This window comes from Pelecanus crispus, chromosome 26, assembly GCF_030463565.1.
Source record: "Pelecanus crispus isolate bPelCri1 chromosome 26, bPelCri1.pri, whole genome shotgun sequence".
Classification (NCBI taxonomy): domain Eukaryota; kingdom Metazoa; phylum Chordata; class Aves; order Pelecaniformes; family Pelecanidae; genus Pelecanus; species Pelecanus crispus.
In genome coordinates, this window is record NC_134668.1 from 298,336 (window position 1) to 319,988 (window position 21,653).

Sequence of the window (21,653 nt, forward strand, 5' to 3'; positions counted from 1 at the left end):
TTAAGCAAGCGCTTAACGTCTGGCAGAGGTTAACGCCGAGGCACGAATATTAACAAACACGCAGCCAGCGCTGACCACATTTTCATTAATAATCGAATTAGATACGTTAAAGCATCTTTGCCTGAGTACAGCTGTTATTTGAGACTGCAGCGCAATTCTGCTGAGAGCCTGGTTTGCATATGCTGTACTGTGATTATGAATATTTAAATACTTCCATCTAGTTGAATTTCAGACTCATTTACATACATTGGCATACTGGGTAATATAATGCATATGGGGAAAAGGGTGCATGGTGCATTTTTAATTTTTCTTGAAGAGGAATTGATTTTATGAGTGCTGAAAAGCTTTTTTTTTTTTTCTTCCTTCAGGAAAATAGCTTGTTTGGAGGCAAGGGGGGGTTTAATTAACTCTTTGACAGGAATAGCTGGCAAAACTAAACCACTGACTGCAAGAATGTGTCCTTTGTTCCAGAGCTTGCTCTGTCGACAAGAACTCTTGGTAGGTGACCAAATTAATATTGCAGCTTTCTTGTCCGTGCTTCTTTCGCTGACTTGGCTGCTCTAATCACACCCAGCAATGGGTCAGGGGAGGGTTTGCACCTGACCCTGCGGTTTCTGGCACATCCGATTTGCTGTGGAAAGGTTTCCAGCCCTGCAAGGAACACACATGCCACAAAGCAGCTAATTCCAGCTGTTCCAAGAACTTAAATGGCTGAAAGTGCAGGAAAAAGCAAGCTGGGACTTTATTTTGGCTTCCATGCTGCAAAGCGACTCCAGTTGCTCACAAACTTCCCTGAACCTGAGCCTAAGCGTGTGCTTTTTAAAGACTGCAGGGGGGTTTAACGCAGGTTTGTTGGTGTTATGACAGATCCGGCCTCTGCCTCACTTTTCCCCTTAAAGCTGGAAACCAGCTCTAAAATTCCCATGGGATTTTTCAGGCCACTTTGTGGCATTGTGTAAAATCTGGTCCTGGCAAAGCCAAGCACAGAACCCCCTCAATTTCAGTGGTGGGAGAAGGAAGGAGAGCATTTTCCCTAAGTGGAAGATATCATCCAGTAATTAACAACTGCTTATTCATTATTTTTATGTAATTAATTATAGTCCTACACCCATAGGGTGCTCTCTGCCTCAAAGTACCTCTCGCTTCTGATTACTCACACGAGTAAAGTTTCACAAACGTGTATCTGCTCGTAAGGCCACTGATATCAGCTGAATTTTTACTGCTACTTTATTTTTGCTACTTTAAGTAGCAAACAACCGGTATTATCCCAGCCAGGTCTGATTCCAATCAGGGTTAAATAACCCCGTGTTGTGTAAATAAGGACTTTCAGCGTGGGCCCTTCGCTCACCCAGAAACGCAGACTTGGCCATTTACGCTTTTATCTGTTTTGCGTGTTATCGGCGCAGCGCCGACGGCGCACCAGGCTCTTTGCAGACCGTCCCCTTTGCCTTTCAGAAGCGCCCAGCGTGGGAAGCAAAGTCCACTGGCACGCAGCCAGGCATCCAGAAACTGCCTCGACTTTTCCAGGTTTCCATTTCAGGGCTGCACGCACGGCGCAGGACGACCCATGAGCTGATTTTTCAGAGCTTTAGACGTTTACTGGAGTTTTTTTGTTCTGCTTGGAGGCCCAAGAGGCCCTTAAAGGAGGTAATCAGCGATAAAAATACAAATAAAAACAATCCCAAGGGATTTGAAGGCAGGTGCCTTCTGAAGAGCCCGGCTCCACCGAAAGGAAATGCTTTCTCCTTGCCTTCCCCACCTCGCAGAGCGTTTCCACTCTTCCTTTGCAAGGAAGTTTTCTGTGTAATGATAACAGGAGAGTGGAAAAAGGCACTTTTGTTAGACTAAATCAGGGTCTGAAGCCAGGAGCTGCTAAACAGGCTTAACCCTGAGCCGTTCCAGCGAGCGCCGGGGCTTTGCGGGGTTGGGTTTGTGAAGACATCAGGGCTCAGTCCCTCAGAAATCGCCCTCCCTTCCTGGAGGTGCTCTCCCTTTCATCGCACTTAACTACAACCCACCTCATTCCACGTTTCCACGGGCAGATTTCAAGCCATCTTCTCTCCCACTTTAAAGGGTAAATATTTTTTTTTTTTTTTACGGTTCCTGTGCAGTTGCAAGGTGAAGAACATTTTCGAGGCATGAATTATTGATGAAGCCCTCCCAGGCACACCAGCGAACGTGTGCATATTCATCAGGCAGCCGGTACATTATTCATGAGAAGTTCAGTTAAATAGGGAAGAGAACAATGATATTGTTGATTGAGATGCCTGAAAATGAGCTTGAAACAGAGAGTTGTGCCCTCAAACTCTGGCCAAAATGCAGCCAGAAAGTTTATCAAAATCACAAAAAAAAAGGGAGAATTTTACACTTTAAGGGGGTATCTTTATTGCGGTCCTTTCATTGCCATCTATATACATTATTTTTTTAAACAAGACTTTACACATAGAACTACTAGATTGCATCATACCTTCTCTATGCACAGCTCCGACTGCACCTTCTGCTGGCGGATCAATCTTCAGCAGGCGACACCTGCAACAGATTTTTATTAATAGTACTTAGGCCCCATAACTCATCCCAAATTCATTAAAAATTATCCTGAGAAACCTCACTCTCGTCCTTTAACCCCACAGTGTTTTTAAGCTGAGATAGATGCCTTTGTTGAACGGGGGTGGTATTAAGCACGGGGACTGTCCGCTCTTGCAAATGCAGCCCTAAATACAAGGCAAAAGAGTGCTTGAATCGAAGATTTATTTCCATAAATCTGCTGAGGGGTCTCCTGTGCTGTTGCTGGACGAAGGGGAGCAGAACAAGCCTGAGAAATGCATGTGCCTGACTGCATCTTCAGCTTCTTGGCAGCATTTTGGCTACGCTTGGGACGCCACGGTCACTTTGGAAAGGAACCTGTTCTTTACGTGCCCCATGTGTCTTGGGGGAGACCATGCTGAAGCCAATGGGTCCCATGGGAGGATGTTGCCCCCCAAAAGGAGGGTCTCTAGGGGCTCCCCGCTGCAGGCAGGCAGAAAATGGGGTCCTGTGCAGTGCCCCGGGGAGGCCTTGGGGCTTGTAACAACAGCCACAAGGACACGGTTTAGAAGAACCAACATAACCCGGAGCTCAGGCTGCAGTCACCAACTGTTAGCACAGTCACTGTGCTAACGAGCAGCTCTGCCTGCTGACGCTTCACACAGTCCTCAAGGCTTAATTAAGCTTAACAATATTTGGAGGTTACCAACCATTTCCATTGATCTTTTATGCATGAACTCAGAGGCGGCTTCTTTTGCTGGGTGAGATTCAGGAGGAAGAAGGGAGAAAGCCAAGGGCCCCTCGCCCACCAGTTTCCCCCGTGCCATCCCAGGCCCTGGGAAGGCTCTTGCCTGGGGCCAGGCAGCTGGGCCGGGTGCTGCTGGGGCACCCCGCACTCCACGGACCCCCACCTCACCTAGGGGCCTGGAAGGGACCCCCTCCCCCGCAGCCTGCCGCTGGTCCCCTCCAGCGCCGGGGCCTGCGTAGGACCCCCCCCCAGGGCCCCCTCCCTCCTGTACAGGCCCCATGCAGGGCCCCCTCTCAGGCTCCACCTGGGACCCCCATTCCCCTCCCCAGCCCTGCCGAGATGCCCCCTCACCCCCGGGGCCCGCCTGGGACCCCCACCACTACCCTAGGCCCTACCCAGCCCCCCCCAGGCCCTGCTCAGGGCCCCCCTCACCCCTTGTGCCCACCTGGGGCCTCCCCACCACTCCGGGCCCTGCTTGGGGGCCGCCCTTCACCCCTCGGCCCCCTCTGCTCCCGCCTGGGGCCCCTCCCTCCACTCCGGGCCCCCCGGGCCCTGCCCAGAGGCCCCCCTCGCCCCGGGGCCCCCCTCGCGGTCCCCCCCGGGCCCTGCTTGAGGCCCCCCCGGCCCCACCCCGCCTCAGGCCCTGGGGGCCCCTCCCTGCGCACCCGGACCCCCACCCTCAGGGTCTCCCCGAGCCCCCCAGCCCCTGCTCGGAACCCCCCCCTACTCCCCCCCCGCGGTCCCTTTAAAACCGCTCGGCCCCGCCCCCGCGCGCGATGACGCCGGCGGCGTGCGCCTGCGCGCGGCGCCCGCTTCCTGCCCCGCCCCGCCCCGCCCCGCCCCCCGCCCTCCCCCTCCCGCAGCGCCGCGGTGACACCGAGCAGGAAGCGCGCGGCGCGGGCAGAGCGGGAGCCGCCGCCGCCGGAGCCAGCGCCGCGCCGCCGCCGCCATGAACGGCAAAGGCAAGGACCCCCCCCCCCCCCGCCCCGCTTTCACCGGCGGCGCCCCCCCCCCCCCCCCCCCCCGGGCAGCGCCGCTCCGGGACGCGGCGCCTTTAAGGGCGGCGCCGCAGCGCGTGACCGCGCGAGCGGGCCGGGGCCGCGCGGGCGCCGGGCGGCCAATGGGAGCGGGGCGGGGGGGCGGGCGCGCGGGTCGCCATGGCGCCGCGCGCCTCGGCCCGGCCTTAACCCTGTGAGTGCTGGGCGCGGGGGGGGCACCCCCGTGACGGGGGGGGAGGATTGCTGCCGTAGGAGGGGACCCACGCGTGACGTAAGGTGTCCCCAAGCCATGCGCGGAGGTGGGGGAGACCCGCCCTGATGACGTAGGGGATCCCCCTGCTGACGTAGGGGGGTCCCCAGTAGGTGTCGGGGGGAGCTGGAGTGAGAGGGACCCCCCACGCGTGACGCAACGGGGACCCCATTAGATGGGGGAGGCGCTGAGGTGGGCGAGAAGACCCCCCGCTGACGTAGGGGATCCCCCGATGATGTCAGAAGGAACCCCCGTTCCATGGCGGGGTGGGGGAGACCCCCTGGGTGATGTAATAGGGGGGAAGACCCCCCCGGTGATGTCACGGGGGGCGGGGGAGAGCCCCTGCACCCCGGGGGCACCCCGCAGGGGGAGGGCCCACGGGGGGGGGCGTGGGGTGGGCGAGCCCCCTCGTTCCGGGGGGGACCCCCTCGCGTTTCGGGGGAGCCGGGCCGGGGGAGCCCCCCGGGGACGGTCGGGGGCAGCTGAAGGGGCTGAGACCCCCCCGAGGGACCCGGGCCGGGGGGCGCAGGGCGGGGGCACCCACGGGGGCTGGGGGCCGGGGGCCGGGGGCTCCCCACAGCCCGGCGCGGTCCCGGGGCGAGGGGCCGAGCTCGGAGCCCGTTGAAGCCCCTCGGCGTCGTCAGAGCGGGGGCGATTTCCGCCCAGCCACGGCCGGGGGATCCCCCCGCCGCCGCCGCTCTGGGGGGACGCGGGAGAGCGGTGCCCCCAGGCTGCCGCGTCCCTGCCCCCCAAAATTGCCGCGGGAGAGCGGTGCCCCCAGGCTGCCGCGTCCCTGCCCCCCAAAATCGCGAAAGCCCCGGCGCGGCGGGGCGGGTATCGCGGCTGGCTGGTTTTGGTTTTCGTTTAAGAATTTGCAGGTCTGAGCACTGGCTACCGCCCGGAATAATTTGATTTATTATTATTTTTTTTTTTCTCTGCCGGCCTTCCTGCCTTCTCATTGCTCCAAGTTCCGGCAAAAAGGACATTTTAACTCTCGGATTTGTTTTTGCCGTGGACTGAACTGCCGGGGCCGCTCGGCGCGGCCGGGGGCATCAGTCACCCGGGCAATACGCGAGTTGATTCTGCACGGACGCTCCTACAGCCGATCCTCCCTTCTGCTCACGTGATAATTAAGAAACGGGGGGTTCCCAGAAAAGAAACTCGTCAGCGTCCTGTCCGGCTTCGTTCCTGCCTCGGGCTGACCTCTCCTCTCTCTTGCAGGCCAGTATCCCACCCAGCCGTCCTACCCCGTCCAGTCCCCCGCCAACCCCGCCGTGTACCCACAGACTCTGCCCCTTCCGCAGCCGCCGCCCTACACAGACGCGCCTCCTGCTTATTCCGAGGTAGGCGGGACGTTTCTCCGAAGACTTTATGTCCTTCTGGGGCCCCTCCCATAGGAAAAAAAAACCCAAACAACTCCGAATAAGTTTATAGCCGCAATATTTTTTTTTTTGCCTGGAGGGCTTGTTTGCTGCTCGTATCGCTGGGCAGCGGTCGGTCCCCGGATTCTCTTTTATGAGACCAGAATCATCCACTCAAAGTGACAAACGTTGAAAGCTTCCCCTTGAGTTAAGATGACAAACTGAGCTCACCTGTAGCTGTGAAACACGTCTACGATGATCTCTCTCAGTTGGATTCTTGCGGGCGGTGGGGGAAAACAGTCTCCAACAGTGGGAAAAATGTCCGTTTACCGTACCCCAAAGTAAACGCTCAGGGAAGGGGATGCCCTTGTGCAAGCAGGAGGGTGAAAGTCTGCGTTGGGGCTGGTGCTTCGACAGCAAGGCTGAATAAACAGCTGGGCGTGGGGAATTACAGGTCTCTCAACTTGTTCGCGCGGCTTTTTTTCCCAGCTTTACCGTCCCAGCTTCGTGCCTCTGGGGGCTGCCACCGTACCTACAATGTCTGCGGCGTATCCGGGCGCTTCCGTCTTCCTGCCTGTGGCCCAGTCTGTGGCCGTGGGTCCGATCGGCTCGTCGGTCCCGATGGCGTATTACCCCGTGGGACCGGTTTATCCTCCGGGCTCGACAGTCCTTGTTGAAGGTGGCTTTGATGCTGGAGCAAGGTTTGGGGCTGGTGGAACAGCCAGCATCCCTGTAAGTACAAATGTATTCTCAAATCCCTGCGTGCTTCAGCATTAGAGGTTCGCAGATGGTAGTGGGGGAGAAGATATCCTTTGTTTTCTGAGAAAAACATATTTCTTAGCCGATCGATCATTTGGGAGAAGAGTAGGCTCCTACTTTGCATGCTGAGGGTTTGCGCTCTCTAGCCAGCCTGTGGCTCTGGAGCCACGTAGGTTCACAGGTGGTTCTGGCTCACAGCAAAACCATTGCGTGGCCAGCGCTAGCCCCAGTTTGGCCTGGGGGCCACGGTGTAATGCGCTTTGCGGGGAGGCAAGCCAGTAGGGCTTCTTGGCGACCTGACTTTCCCTGGCCCCAAACGCAGAGTTGGCCTCTTTCCGTGCTGCGGCGGAGCTGTGGGAGGTTCCTGCTCCCCTGGACTTTCCACCCGTGGCTCACGGCCGTGTGAAGGTCTTGTTCCACAGCTCACAGGCTCCTCTGCGTGGGCAAAAAGCCATGAAAAAGTATGGGCTGTGGGCTCTGAAAAGAGAGGGCAGGGCACACAACCGAGCGTTTCCCATCGGCTCCTGGACTCTGTTGCTCAGTCTTTGCTCGGTAGCAAGCGACAGGGACGTCGACTGGGAGGTTTGCGGGTCCCTGCAGCCCACGGTGGCTTTGTGCCAGCTCCCGTCGTGGCACTGACCTCGGCTATCCTCCCCCCTCTCCTTTTCTGTCTTCCAGCCCCCCCCTCCTGGCTGTCCCCCCAATGCCGCCCAGCTGGCCGTAATGCAGGGAGCCAACGTCTTGGTGACGCAACGGAAGGGAAACTTCTTCCTGGGAGGCTCAGACGGCGGCTACACTATCTGGTGAAGAAGGAAGGGGAAGGGGGGAGAGGGGGGGGCTACATTTGTGTAAGGAAAGACATCACATACTGTCAGCACTTCTCACGATGTAACTGCTTTAGTCCATATTAACCTGAAGTTGCAGATTAGACACACAGCGGTGAGGTGTCTTCCTGGTTTGGTGCCCGGCCCTGCAGGCACTTTCAACGAGAAACCCTGTTAACGATAGCGGTGCCTCTGTTCAGACGGGGAGGGGGGGATTAATTCACGAAATGAATGTGAGCTCAGCAGCCCTGCCTCTTCCTTTCATTTCACTGGAGTAATACCGCAGCGCTGAGCTTTTATTAATCGGCTACCTATACACTGGCTTTGGGGAGGGCGAGGGAGCGGATCCAGTTTCGCCTTCCCTTCGCGGTCGTGCCGGTCCACTGGACCCCGAGTCACAAACCACCCGGGTTTCCCCAGCGAAGGTGCTGGGTAGAAAGCGAGGGCAAACTTCACTTCCCGGTAGCGGGGAGGGCACCTTGGCGCTTCTTTCTTCCTGACCTCACTCTAGAACGGATCCCTCGAAGCACTCTGTGCTCACATTCGCCCGTCGTTTTCCTCCAGGAAGGTATGCAGCTGGCGTGTATCATGGGATTTTTTTTATACACTCCAAGTAATCTTGGATTTCTTTGCACATTAGGTCTAATCAAAGCCATGCTTTGGTGCCAGAAACACAATGCAACTCATGTTTGAACATTTCATTCGATGCTAACTAGGCTTTTAGAATGATGCTTAATAAACAAACGTCTTTTTTTTTTTTTAAACTCAACCTGGTGTCTTGACACCAAAACTCCTTAAGGCTGTTGTTCAGAGAGGCTGGTTACCATCTGTACAAGGGTGTGTAGCAACTGTCAATCAACACACAAATTAGCTTGGTTAATGGGTTGTTTTATGAATGCATACTTTAAAAATGACTTGGGTATAATGAAGTCTTATTAGGGTTAAGAAGAATATTTCAGGGATCCTCAAATGTTTTGGGTTTTTTTTTGTTTTGTTTTGTTTTATGAAGAAAAATATCAGATTCAAATATATTTTATCTTGAGGTTTCAGTTTAATCTAAATCTGTGTCTTGTATATGTTGTGTTTAACCATACAACTGACTGTTATGAAAGTTCAGCATTACGTCTCTCTCTGTATACACTGTGGTGCACTTAACTTGTGGATTTTTTTATACTAAAAAAAAAGTAGAATAAAGACTATTTTGAAAATTTGAATAAAGTAGCAAATTTGCATTAGACCTCAAATAAAACCCCTTGGTTCCTGCCCATTGCAAGCCTTAGGGTTTCTTCACTTATTTCCTCTTTGCTGCTATTTGGTGAACTTCCTCCTTTGGGGTTTGAATTTTTTTTTTTTTCCTTTCGGGTTTGATTTAAAGGAGGAACTGCCCTTGAGAAGGGAGCAGAGGAGCGGTGGCTGGAGCTGCTCCTCGCCCTGTCCTTGTGCACAGCAAAAGCAGGGGAAAACTAGTGTCTGCCTGCCTGAGCCTACGCGCCGGTGCTACAGCCGGCTCTGCAGCCGAAGCAAACCTGCTCCACTTCTCATTTCCCCAAGCCCTCCGAGGTCGGGCGCCTCTCGGGGCAGGGCCGAGCTTCCCCAGGCTTGCGGGCTGCGTTGGGGCTTTCTGTAACTTGCACGATCCATCAGCCTGTTTTACATGCACGCTTAACCTCAGCCTCCGAATTTGCCATGCTAATTACCCCACCCCTACATCATGAGCAGAATAACTTAAGTGTTTTGTGAGATAAGGAAAAAGAAAACGACAGCAACTCTTCAAGCGTTTGTCACTGGGCTGTATTAGAAAGCACTGAAGGGAGGAGATGGGGTGGGTGCGGGCAGCCGGAGCGCGGCTGTGCCTGCTCTCTGCCGCCGAGCTGGAGTACTCCCTGCCCTCGGTCTGCTCCAGGCAGCGACGGGCAAAGCTCTGACACGCACCTATTTATTTTTCCTTCCATGGCTGGCTTAATAAATTAAGGAAAAAAAAAAAAACCCCACAAAACCACCAGCTTGTAGTTCCCCAACTCCAGGGAATTTAGGCAACTTGGACCTGAGTGCATCCAAGAGGTGTGCGCTGGACCCGGTGGCCTAGATAAAATACTCTTCCTTCTCCTTGGATGGAGCATCCTCCATCTGCACTGACACGTCGGTCTCTGCCGCCGGCTGCTCGTAGGTGAGGTAGCTGCCTTTGTTTCTGTACAGGTAGATGATGATCACCACCAGGACTGTCAGCAGGGTGAGGAACACCAGGGTGATGACAACTACGGGGAGAAGGCAGAGAAAGGAGCGGGGTTTAGCCCCGAGCGGTCGGTACCGAAATGCTAAATGGGGTGGATCCGGCAAGGAGAGCCCCTACCTGCGATGACCACGGTGTTGGCATCCTCATGGAGAGGTGGGGTGTGAGCCTTCTTCAGGAAGGGGGTTGTCAGCTCTTCTTCATCAAACCAGGAGAGAGGGGGAGAGGAGAAGGTGAGCAAGGCTGGTCCCGACCTGGCTGAGCCGGGCTTGGCTGGACGGGGCACGCGCTGGCCCCGTGCAAGTTCTTGCCAAGGACTATGCAGCACGAACAGCCTGGCAAAGCTGTCCTGGGACGCTCACCTGCCGTCAGAGGGGGCTGATCTCCTTCCATCGCATCGGCGCCTTCCAGGCGAAGGTCTGGGGTCCTTCAGAACTACCAAAAAAAGGAATAAAAGTGATAAATTCACATGCAGCACCCTGGAGGGCACAGCCGCGATGGGAGCGTGCCGGCGGCGATGCAGCGCTAATCAAAGCAAAGGTTTTATTCGGGCTGATGGAGAGGAGCGGGCTGGGGCGTGCCGGGCTCGCGGGAAGGCGGCAAAGCTGGTGAAGGCAGGGAAAAACCAGCCACCGACTCTGCAATCCGCTCTCAAACTTTGAGAGCTTCAAATTGCACGTAAATCCTCGCAAACGCTCCGACCAGGGTCCCGAGGTTGATGCCGCAGCCGTGATGTTTTGCCTGCAAAAACCGGCCGGACCAGCAGCCGCTAAACCGACCTCGGCGGCTTTGCCCGAGGCGGGTGGACAATCTTTGTAACCCCCCCAAAAAACACGTTCTGCAATGGCTCCGGCGCTCGGGCACAAGTGACTCAGCGGCTCTGCGGAGCCGCACCGCTAGATGTCAGGAGCAAATAAAAATTATTTATTTTATTTTTTTTAAAAAAAAAGACGAAATTTAACCACGGGAGCGTGGACACAGGCCAGGAGCTGGGAGCCAGGAGCGCGGCCATGCTGTGCCATCAGGATGCATCTCACGAGGACGGGGTGATGCTAACCCTGCCGGCAACCTCCCACATTTTGGAAAGCGGGATGAAGTTCTCGGGATCCGGCCCTGCCCTGGTTGTCCCACCCTGTCCTTGTGACTCACAGTGCTGTCGGGTGTTTGCAAAACATCCCTTACAACAGCAGATTTTGCTTTAGAGTGCTACCAGAGTGCAAACGTTCGGGCTTACAGTCACAGGAATTTGGGAAAACAATTTCCCCCTGTCCTAGCAGCACGCATGGACGGTCATAGGACCCCTCTCCCACTGGCTGGAGACCGGAACCCCGAGTGTCCAGCAGCTCCGCTGGAGCACGGCAACTTCCCCACGGGCTCAAGCTCAGGCTGGCACAAGCCACCAACTCATCAAACCCGGCTTTGCTTTAAACCCGGCTTTGCTTTTAACTTGGCTTTGCTTTTAACCCAGCTTTGCATTAAACGCGGTTTTGCTTTAAACCCAGCTTTGCATTAAACGCGGTTTTGCTTTAAACCCAGCTTTGCATTAAACGCGGTTTTGCTTTAAACCCAGCTTTGCATTAAATCCAGCTTTGCTTTAAACCCAGCTTTGCTTTAAAGCTCATCAGGCTCCTCCAGCAGCAATGTCCAGGCATCGGGGAGCTGCACACGATTTCCAAAGCCGACTGCAAACTTCCCACGGAGCAGCAGCCACTGCTCGGGAGGCTTTGGAGCAAAAAATGGGTAAAATTTCCCCCAAAACGTAAGGTTGGGATTTAAGGGAAAAGAGGAAAAGGTGCTGCTTGACGGAAAGAGAGCTGGTGCGAGCTGGGTGCCTCGGGGAGAGGGCTTCTTGGGAAGCGTTCGGCATTGCCAGCGGGAAACGCAAACCAGTTTCATGCCCGCAGCACCTGCAAAATGGAGCCCTGGGACCCACCAAAGGTTTAAACCAAATTTTAGCTGGGGGAAAGACATCAAAATGTCAGTGGTCAGGAAAGCAAAGCTCCCCACGTTGCATCCCCAGGGGAGGGATGCTCCGCCCGGATACCCCACTGCTGCGCCTACCTTGGGATCATGGGAAGGAGCTTGCCAAAACCAACCGGGAAGCACCCCCGTGCTCCATGGCATGGAAAACCACGGGATATTTTGCAGCGCCAGGGTTACCTTGCCGGGCCAGGATCCAGCCGCCACGCTGTCGGAGCCTCCGGGCGTCCGCAGTGGCTGTGCCAGGGGGCTGATGAAGTGGGGGTGACTCACTTCCCCAGCACACTGGATCCGTACAGATCTCGATGTGTTTTTTTAAAGCCATGCAGGGGTTGTAAAAAAACCCCATAATCTTCCTCATTCTTGCTCTCGGGCCAAGTTGCTCAAGAGCCATTCCCACAGCGAAACGCTCCCCGCCCCTCAGCTTTGCTCCCGAAAAGCCCCGTGGAGCGCAGCCTGCCGTCGGGGATGCTCAGCAACACCTTTGCAGCCCCCTCATTCCCATTCCTATTCCCATTCCCATTCTCAGCGGCTGGAGATGGAGGATGGGATGAACAAACCATCCCCACAGCCTGCTCGCCCCCATTTCGCCTTTGTCACCCCCGGATGCGTCCTCCGGGAGCCACGTGTCGCCCTGCCCTGCGACCCGCTCGGCTTTCCCGCTGGGTTTTCTGCTTTCTGGCTCGCGCTGTAGCAGGATCAGGCTTTTTCCCTTCCCGCCCGCCTGAAATCCAACTGGAAAACACCCAGCCGAGAGCCGGCATTTCGGCTTCTCCCCCAAACCAGCCACACTTCGGCGTCCCTCATGGCACGACTCCGTCGCCTCCCGGTGCAAATCCATGTGCCTGATGCAGCCAAACCCCTCCAAACCTCCCAGGGAACGGTGAATTTTTTGGGGGTCACCCCAGAAGCCATGTCTCCCCCACCCCAGCTCTTACCTGCGCCCACCGTGCCGGGGCGAGCGGCGGCCGGCACCATGTGCGGCTCCGGGTCTCGCCCAGGCGAAGGCGTTGCCCTTTTCCTGCCTCACCTTTCCAGTCCGGCTGCGATGATGATGAAAATCCAGAAATACCTCCTCCCTTAACCCCTCGCTCGCTGGGGAGCCAGCCCATCACTGGGCATCGGGGCGGCGACGCAAGCTCTTGCACCAGGGCAGCGATTGGCAACGGGGTTGTGCTTCAGTTTGGGGGAATTTTGCAGCACGGAGGGGGAAAATCAGGGGGTTGGGGTTTTTTGTTTTTTTTTTTTGCATGGCAGCACATTTTCCAGGAGCTGGCGAAACCGGCTCGACGCCTTTTTCCTGAGTCACAGCGGCGTTGGGTGCCGGAGGAGAACAAGGCAACAAATCCCTCCCGCACGCAGCTTTGGCCGCCGTAAACCCGCAGGCGGGGACCCCCCAGCACTCCCGTGGCCCCCCAGCCCAGCCGGTGGTGGGCTTTTGCAGGACGGAGATTTGGCCCTCGCCGGCATCTTCGCCCTCCTCTCGCCACCTTTTCTGCCCTCTGCCTTTATTTCAGACGGGATGGGGGGTGGGAAGCGCGTTACGGTTACGGTGAAACAGGGTTGTCTGCCGGCGGCACCATAAGCCGCCCGTTTCCCGTGCCGGGTGCTGGGCTCACAGGGAGGTGAGGGTCTCGGTGGCGTCCGGGGGGGGGGTTGCTGCTGGTGGGGGGTCCTGGCTCACATCCCGGCTCGTGTCCTCCTCCGGCATCCCGGGACAGCCTTGCTCCTGGGAGAGACACGGAGGTGACGCCGAGCCGGCTGCGATGGAGACCTCGTGTTTCGATTACGCTGGACCCAAAAAGGACCGTGTCCAGCCGGGGGGGTCGGGTCAGTGCCTCCCCCCGCAGCGCCGCTGCACCCACCTCGGCTGGGGAGCCGGAGGGGGAGCCGCCGTCCTCGGTGCAGCCGCTTGATGCCGCGTCGAGGGCCAGATCCAGCCCCATCTGCCAGCAGAGGAGTGTCGCACCGGGCTGGATTTGCCCCATGGACCCCCCCGGCCCTGTGTCCCCGCACCCCACCGGATGCCCCCCAGCACGGGCTGGGTCTCTGAACAAGCCGGGCATCCCCCTGCCATCGCGGGGCGCGGATGCAGCCCCCCGCCGGCGCCTTCCCTCCCGGCACCAGCACTTTCTCACCTGAGTTTTGGCCACCTTTGGCTCGACGTTCATCACCTCCACGCTCTCCTCAGAGCTGCTGCGCTCGCCCGCGGCACCGCTCAGCTCCTGCCTGCTGCCCGGCGATGGGCACGACGGTGCCTCCGCCGTGGGACCCGGGGCGTCGCGGGGGACGGCCGGGGCTGGGGACGGTGGCTCCCCGGGATGTGCCCGGCCCTCGCCGTCGGTGGCCGTGCCGTCCGGCTGATGGGGGTCCGCTGCAGCGGCCGGGGCTCCGTTCTCCTCCAGCCCAGCCGTGGCTTTTTCTGGCTCCGGTGGTGCAGTGCTGGCGGCCTTGGCAATCGCCTCGGACAGAATCAGCGATGCCAGGGAGGTGGCGATGCCCTCGGCCCCCCCCCTGCACCCCGCCGGCAGCCCCCTCCGGCTCCGGACCCTGGCTTTTGGCGAGCCCGGGGGAGTCGGTGCCCGGCTCCGCGGCTGCTGCCGATGTCCGCTGCTCGTGGGACGGAGCCTTGGGGCTGGGGCCGAGCTCTGGGGCCTCCTCGCTGGAGACCGACGCCGTCTCCGACAGGGACCCACCGCTGGTGGGCGAAGCTGGTGGGGGGCCGGGGACAGCGGCACCCAGCTCCCCGTTGGAGACAGCGTCGGTGGCACTGCTGCCCACCCCGGGGGACCCTGCTGTCGCCTCCGCTTCCACCACGGGCTGCCAGTCCGGCGCCTTCCCCGGGCAGGGGAACATGGCCGGGGGGCTTACCGGCGAGGAGATGACCAGCGAGCGCCGATTGCTGTGTGGGGGGAGGACAGAGGCGGTTAAGCCCCCTCCGGCGCGTCCCCACGGGGACGCGTGGCACCACAGCATCACCGCCCTGGCTTGCAGGTGATGCGTCCCCATCCGGCATGATCAGCAAATAACCCAAATCAATTAACCGGCACCACCAAAGCACCCTCAGCCCGCTGTCAGAAGACGCTCGCCCATCCCAGCTCTGTAGGACGGGGGGCTGCATCACCCCTCGGCTTTTCGGAGCGGGGGGGCGATTGGGCCACTTGAAGCCCCCCACCCTGCGGGAGCTTGCCCGCTCGTTTACCTGGGGATGCCTTTGATGATGAAGACTTTGCTGGAGTGCTGCTTGTCCAGTTTGCTCATCACCTCGTAGAGGTCGCGGTTGAGCTGCGAGAAGAGCCGGGGGGAGAGAAACGCATCAGAGGGGCCCCCCCGGTGCCACCCATCACCCGGCAGCACCACGAACATCCCCGAGCTGCTCTGAATTATTAAATGAAATGAAGAGCAGCGAGGACTCGAGGCGGGTGGCTGGCACCAGCGTAGCTGGAGCCCCCGGGGGTGGCTACAAGGCTGCTGGGGGTGGGGTGAGGGGAGAGGTGTTTTGGGGTGCTGCCTCGCCCCCCACCTTGCTCATCTCCTTGTAGAAGACATCGCGGAGGTTGGAGATGTTCTGGAAGATGGTCACGTAGCAGGCGATGCGGCTGCAGGAGGGAAAGCACAGCGGGAGGTGGGGGGATTCGGGGTGCCAACCCATTTCGCGCAGGGGCTTGGGGTGCTGAGCACCCAGCGGGGGAGCACCCGTCCTCCGGGGCCCCCGTGGAGGTGGGGAACGGCAAATAAACCCTCGGGGTGAGGACACAGCGGGCCTGGACATTTGTCCCCGGGGCCACCCTGCTGCAGCCACGGTGCTGCCACCTCCCGGCTGCTGCAGCCACCCGTGACCGATGTCCCTTGGGCCATCGCCGCGTCACCACCGCGGCCTTTGGGGAGAAAACCCCACTTCTTCCCCGCCATGGGGGGGAAACTGCGCCCACCCACCGGCGCCCGCAGCCAGCCCACGTCCGGGGCTCAGTGACAGCCCTTGGGGACCTTGTGCTCAGATGGTGCTTTTTGGGGGGACCCACGGGCTTCGGGAGGGGGCTGCCTTTGCCTCCCCCCTTGCAAATGGCAGCGGGGCTGTGGGTGCCATCGGCATCGGGCAGGATCATCCCCGGGGCCACGTGCCTGCCCCAGCCCCGCCGTGTCCCCCAGCCCCTGTGACACCCCCAGCCCCACCATGTCCCCCAGCCCCACCATGTCCCCCAGCCCCGCCATGTCCCCCAGCCCCGCCATGTCCCCCAGCCCCTGTGACACCCCCAGCCCCGCCATGTCCCCCAGCCCCACGATGTCCCCCAGCTGCTGCAACGTCCCCCAGCCCCTGTGACACCCCCAGCCCTGCAATGTCCCCCAGCCCCTGTGACACCCCCAGCTCCGCCATGTCCCCCAGCTCCGCCATGTCCCCCAGCCCCGCCATGTCCCCCAGCCCCTGTGATGTCCCCCAGCCCTGCAAAGTCCCCCAGCCCCTGTGACACCCCCAGCCCCTGTGACACCCCCAGCCCTGCCCCAGCCCCGCCATGTCCCCCAGCCCCTGTGACACCCCCAGCCCTGCAATGTCCCCCAGCCCTGCGATGTCCCCCAGCCCCTGTGACACCCCCAGCCCTGCAATGTCCCCCAGCCCTGCGATGTCCCCCAGCCCCTGTGATGTCCCCAGCCTCTTCGATGTCCCCAGCCCCTGCAACATCCCCCAGCCCCTGTGACACCCCCAGCCCTGCGATGTCCCCCAGCCCTTGCGATGTCCCTCAGCCCCTGTGACACCGCCGGTACCTGCTATACAGAACCGGCAGCTCCTCCCGAAGGTCCTTGTTCAGGTCTTCAAACACCGCCTGGGCTTTGTTAAACTCCTCCTCAGCCTGCGGGAGGGAAGGGGGGGCCGTGGCTTTGCCGGCACGGCCAGGGCGTGGGGGCCTGAGCCGGGCAGGGGTCCCCGCGGGAGGCTCGACCTTGGCAATTTTTGCCTCGTCCTTCTTCTTGGCACTTTGCAGAGCTTCCAGATGATGCCGAGCGCTGTCGTAGTCCACCAGCTTACGGCCCCTCTTAGCGATGCGCTCCTGCACGGGGGGCGAGGTGAGCCAGGATCCGGCCCCCCCGGCCCCATCCCCCTCGACACCGTGCACGGGGGGTACCTTAAAGTCCCCGAACTGCGCCAGGTAGTTCTCCATCAACCGCAGGGCTTGGTCGGCCAGCTTCGCCTCGTAGTCATCCCACAGGAGGTCATTGCTCTGCGGGGTGGAAAACGGGGGAACGGGGGTATAACGCCCGGATCCACCCCCCCCCCCCCTTCAGCCGTACGTGCCGGGCTGCGTCCCCAGGGACCCCCCCGGCTCAGCTCGCCGGCCCCCGCGATGCTTGAAGGGGACCCTTGGGGACAGCGGGGGCACGTCAAGGGGCTCACATCTGCGATGGCTTTCAGCTCCTCGTGACCATCCCAGTCGGTGCTGTAAATCTCCTGCAGCGTTTCGGCCACTTTCCGGGAGCTCTCGTGCATCACTGCAGCCCCACCAGGGGATGCAAAAATATTATTATTTATTATTGCTTATTATCACTTATTATTATTACTTATTACTTATTATTATTTATTATTTTTATTATTTAATATTTATTATCCCAGGTAAGAAAATGTAGAGATGCTCAACCCCCTCCCGGCTCCTCTGTGGTGCCCACGGCATTTTCCTGGCATATTCACGGGGACGGGGTGCTGTACCTTTCACCGCCCCAAGGAAAGACTTGAGGTCTTTGTAGAGTTTATTGCCTTCATTCTGCAAAGCAACACAACGAGGGGACGGGTCAAGGACATCCCCGAGGGCTTGGCAGTGATTTCTATGAGCCCGCCGGGGACAGGGGACCCTGGCAGGCGGTGGGGCCAAGGGATGGTGTAGGGGTGTCCCCGTCCCCCCCTCCCCGCTCCCCGGTGCGACCTGCTGCAGCTGGAAGTTGTACGCGCTTTGCTCGAACTGCTCGTCTTTGGTTTCCACTGTTTTGCCCAATTTCTGCAAAACCTGGGATGGAGAAAGATGGAGATGTGGGAAAAGCCGTCGGCCCCGAGCTCGGCACTGCGCACCGGGCTCTCCGTCCCGGCGGGGAGCAGGGTCGGCCCCGTGAAAGCCCCTCTTGGCAGGGTGCTGAGGGTCTGCCAGAGCTGATGTCGAGCAGGGATTTGGATGCGGGATGGAAAATTTCGGCACAGCCCTTGGTGCTTTATTTCTTGGAGGAAAACGTTGACTTTTTGGGTGTTAACCCACCACGCTGCCCTATAAAACCCTATAGGTGCAGCCCTATGTACCCCAAAACATCCATGGACGTGGCTATGGGTGCAGGCGGAGCCCTGGGTGCTGCCTCGCCAGGCACCGGTGACACCGTGCCGAGGATGAGGATGGCCTACAGCTGAAGGCTGCTCCTGGAGCCACCACCACAGGAGCGTGGCGAGGCTGGGGCTGTGTGGGAGGGAGCTTTGGGGTGTCCAGGAAGAGTCTGACCCCCCCGGGAAGCGGCTGGAGCCTGGCCCGGGCTGATAGAGCCGTGGGGGAGCTGAATTTAGCACCGAGCCCCAGCCAGGAAACCTGGGTGGTGGCGGGGGGTTCTCATTGCCCCCAAAATGGGAGCCTCTGCCTGCTTTTTTGGGGAGAGAAAGGGAAAGAGCCACCCCCGAACCACCCCAAAACAGCCTAGAATTGCCCCGTTTCCACCTGCTTCCGGAGCCCTTCCCCCTCGCTTCCTGCACAGCCGGTGCGGGCTACGCCGGCGTTCCTGGGACCACCTCCACCCCCGGTCCCGCTGGGGTCCGTCACCTCCAGCCAGCCTGAGGGACCCTGTGCCAGCAGCACACGGTCCCCCCATAACCTCTGGAAGGCGTTTTGGGTGGAAAAGTCCTACTTTTAGAGAACCCAGCAGCTGCCAAAGCAGCTTGGAGGATTTGGGGAGATGCCATCAAGCCCAAAGCCTCGGAGCAATGACAACACTGACCCAGAAGTGCCCAAATTAACACCCTATGAGCACCCATGGGTGCCAAGCGGTGCCTGTTGTGCCACCCCCTAAGCACTGCGGTGGAAAGAAAATTAGAGAGTAAAATAAAACAAGGTATTTGGGGGCCGGGCGTCGCGGGCGGGCATCATGCCATACCTTCTCCTGTGCCCGGCTGAACTTTTTCTGGACCTGCTTGGCGAAAAGCCCGGCTCCCCCGCTCTTGCCCTCTGCCATGGCTGCGTCTTGGTTCCTGCTCGCAGCCGCGCGCTGTGGTTTGCTGTTTGTTACGGAGGAAGTTTGAGGCGAGGCCGCTGCTGGCATCCGCTGAGCACCCAGGCACCCCCCCTCCCCGCGCTCCCCCGCCGGAAAGGCTCCCCCATGCACCCAGTGACATGGGTGGCCAAATGGGTGCTGGGGGACCTGCGCCCGCCTCTTAATTCTTCCACAGGCATCTGGTTTGGGGTTTAAATTTGGCTTTTGGTGCAATTTTGGTGCTGGTTTTTTATCCCCATGTCAGGCCGGGTTGTGGCATAGTTGGCTCCTCCGGGATGCAGCTGCGAGGTGAGGTGGTAACAGCCACCAAATCCGTTGGAGAGGAGGTCGTTTTTGGAAGAGAAATGGAGCTGGCAGCAGGGAAAAATCCTGACTGGATCCCCCCTGCATCCCCAAGGAGCTGCATCGCTGCCCACGGAGGGGATCTGCAGCATCTTCCCCTTTCCCATTTATCCCAAGGACTTTCTGGCTGCCCCGAGGGCGTGGGGCCAGCTGCTGTTCTGTACGGCTCTTTCCTAAGGCGCGAGGAAGAGGAGGGACGTGGCCGAAGGGATGCTCTGGAATATGCGAGGGGAAAAGTATGCTGAGGCTTAGAGGAGAAAGGATTGCCAGGCTGTGGGGCACAGCATCCACCAGCGTGCCGGAGAGAGGAACAGATTTTATTGACAGAGGCTCTGGGTTTTAAACCCCTCCAACCACAATGTGGGGGAAGAAGATGTCCATCGCCCGAGCCGGGGGCCGGGCTCTTCTCCTGCACCCCTCAGGCAGCCCCCGGTGACGTTGTTGCCGTTCCAGTAGGGATGGATGACGGTCTTGCTCACGCTGAACACTTGCTCGCCGCGATCATTCGTGTGGAGGTTGTGATCGCCAGCCGTGATGTGGGAGTTCAGTTTCCTGCCGGGAAGGCGACAAACCACGGGATCAGGCCATCAATTATTATTATTTGAACTGTGAGCTGGCATGGAAGGGATCAGTGCAAGAAGAAGATGCTCCCAGAGATGGTCCATGTAGCCCCTTAACGGAGGACCAGCAAAGACCTTAAAGGACTGTTGCGCTCTGGGTTGGGGCAGCCAAAATTTCTCCTTGGAGAGATTTTTGGTGGAAAATGGCTTTTCCACGAGACCACGGTGGAGTCCCTGTGCCCGCTCACCAATCCACACAATAGGCCGCCATCATCACCCATGATGGATGATGGACGAGGGACCCTCTGCGGCTGCCACCGGAGTAATGCTGGGGGAGATCTGGGGAGGGATGCGAGACACGGGGCGGGTCTCACCGCATGGTCCCAGCGGGATGAGACCCCCACGGGATTTGCTGGCTGACCCTGGGAAGGACCCAGCTGGGAGGGCCGGGCGTGCGAGCGCACCTTGGTCCCACCGACCACGTGTTGCTCCCCGTCGGGATCCTGCTCGGAGCAGCGTCCTGCAGGAGAGAGGATGGGGGGGTGAAGTGCAACCGGGGGTTATCACTCGCTAACGAGGCTGACGGCTTCCCACAGAGGATGCGCCGCAGAGGGCGAGGGCGGCGAGGCGCACGAGCTGTGGCATCATCCATCCAGGATCCGTCATCGTCTGCGGCGGGGGCCGCGCTGCCGGCGGCTTTAAAGGGGACGGAGGAGGGACAGGAAGAAAATCAGGTGACATGGCCCTATTGAGCAGCCTTGGCCCCTCTTCCAAAACGCACACGGCCCCAAAGGTCAGGGCCAAAAAACCCTGGGTGCACCCCAAGCCTCCCTCGGCTTTGGACAGGCAGGCTAAATCCCCAGGGAGACGATGCCCTGCTCTTGCAGCTTCCTCTTCTGCACATCTCGGGCAATGCTGTCATGAGTTTTTCCTGGTCTCGAGCCCTGCGGGTGCCCCAGCTGCAGCTCTCCCATCACATTTATTCGTGGGACGCCTCCGAGAGTTTTATCCAACACATGAACGGTGCCCGCTTCACCCCCAGGATGGGGAAATTGAGGCAAATGCAAGGCAAGACCTTCACCCTCTCCAAAAATCCCACCCCAGCCAGGACAGCCAGCACTGGAGCGGGGACTGGACGTGACCTCCATGGTGCATTATTTTGAGGTGAAATGAAACACCAACATGGTTTGTAATAAAAACCTGATTTCTGGCCAAACCAGTTTCATTTCTTCTGCCCCTTTAAAAAGAAATTGAGGCCGTTCTGGGGGGTGAGCCTGCAGCATCGAGGTTTTCGCTCCATTGGCGGAGCAGTTGCTGGAAAGCAGCATTTGCCATAGCGGTGATTATCAGTTCACCCAGTTGGAAAAAAAAAAAAAAGGGGGGGAAAGGAAAAAAGGCACCTGCTGCATTTCTGCTCTTATCTCTAAGGAAAACACAAGATTTCATGGGTAAAACGCTCTCCAAATAATCACTTATTTGTTTTATCAGCACTGAAGGGAACACAGCGAGGGACAGTAGTGAAGCCTCTGCGCCGGCACAGGGACAACCCAACCCACATTTGAACCACACCAAATGTGACATCTCATTGCAAGAGTGGCTTCAAACCCACTTTTGGGCTGCAAAAGGGAGTTTCCAGGGCAAGAAGAGGGAGGGAAAGTAAATCAGAGGTGGCGTGGGAGCTCACAGGACACTGGAGAGAAAACGTCTGTAAAATAAATCATCTCTTTATTTGAGGTTGTGTATCCAAAGACAGGTTCTCCCACCCCCACACCACTTCCAGGAGGGGTTTCCCCCCCACCATAAACGGAATGGCGATGGAAGCGGCAGCTACAGTAGTCGGGCTTGAAG

The 21,653-nt window shown here is 58.7% G+C and overlaps 3 protein-coding genes across 4 annotated transcripts; 1 reads left to right on the forward strand and 2 right to left on the reverse strand.

The window, feature by feature from the left end:
* Nucleotides 1-4,220: 4,220 nt before the first annotated feature.
* DAZAP2 (DAZ associated protein 2) lies at nucleotides 4,221-7,483 on the forward strand. The gene is made up of 4 exons (XM_075724980.1): nucleotides 4,221-4,233; nucleotides 5,741-5,862; nucleotides 6,370-6,612; nucleotides 7,318-7,483. Exons 1-4 carry the CDS (start codon nucleotides 4,221-4,223, stop codon nucleotides 7,444-7,446), a joined length of 507 nt encoding a protein of 168 aa, XP_075581095.1. The 3' UTR covers nucleotides 7,447-7,483.
* Nucleotides 7,484-9,545: 2,062 nt separating this feature from the next.
* SMAGP (small cell adhesion glycoprotein) lies at nucleotides 9,546-10,144 on the reverse strand. 2 transcript variants are annotated; one of them, XM_075725089.1, is made up of 3 exons: nucleotides 10,056-10,144; nucleotides 9,814-9,888; nucleotides 9,546-9,718 (listed from the first exon to the last, which is right to left on the reverse strand). In XM_075725089.1, the coding sequence occupies exons 1-3, from the start codon at nucleotides 10,084-10,086 to the stop codon at nucleotides 9,546-9,548; spliced, it is 279 nt and encodes a 92-aa protein (XP_075581204.1). In that variant the 5' UTR covers nucleotides 10,087-10,144. The 2 variants fall into 2 exon arrangements, with proteins under 2 accessions (XP_075581204.1, XP_009477355.2); XM_009479080.2 differs by having other exon boundaries at nucleotides 9,814-9,891.
* Nucleotides 10,145-11,304: 1,160 nt separating this feature from the next.
* On the reverse strand, nucleotides 11,305-18,877 carry BIN2 (bridging integrator 2). Its single transcript, XM_075724858.1, is given in 13 exon segments — nucleotides 11,305-11,415; nucleotides 13,539-13,619; nucleotides 13,812-14,186; nucleotides 14,188-14,575; nucleotides 14,876-14,958; nucleotides 15,197-15,272; nucleotides 16,435-16,520; nucleotides 16,611-16,718; nucleotides 16,794-16,889; nucleotides 17,063-17,157; nucleotides 17,372-17,426; nucleotides 17,586-17,666; nucleotides 18,787-18,877. Coding segments are annotated over 13 exon segments (1,713 nt in total). The 5' UTR covers nucleotides 18,865-18,877.
* Nucleotides 18,878-21,653: the final 2,776 nt, after the last annotated feature.

Bases quoted from the DNA above. Each gene is read 5' to 3' on its own strand.
- DAZAP2 (XM_075724980.1), top strand. The intron at 5,863-6,369 runs GTAGGCGGGACG...TTTTTTTCCCAG, and splicing joins CGCCTCCTGCTTATTCCGAG to CTTTACCGTCCCAGCTTCGT. The intron at 6,613-7,317 runs GTAAGTACAAAT...TCTGTCTTCCAG, and splicing joins GTGGAACAGCCAGCATCCCT to CCCCCCCCTCCTGGCTGTCC.
- SMAGP (XM_009479080.2), bottom strand. From the start codon at position 10,086: ATGGAAGGAGATCAGCCCCCTCTGACGGCAG. The intron at 9,892-10,055 runs GTGAGCGTCCCA...GGTTTGATGAAG, and splicing joins TCAGCCCCCTCTGACGGCAG to AAGAGCTGACAACCCCCTTC. The intron at 9,719-9,813 runs GTAGGGGCTCTC...TTCTCCCCGTAG, and splicing joins CAACACCGTGGTCATCGCAG to TTGTCATCACCCTGGTGTTC.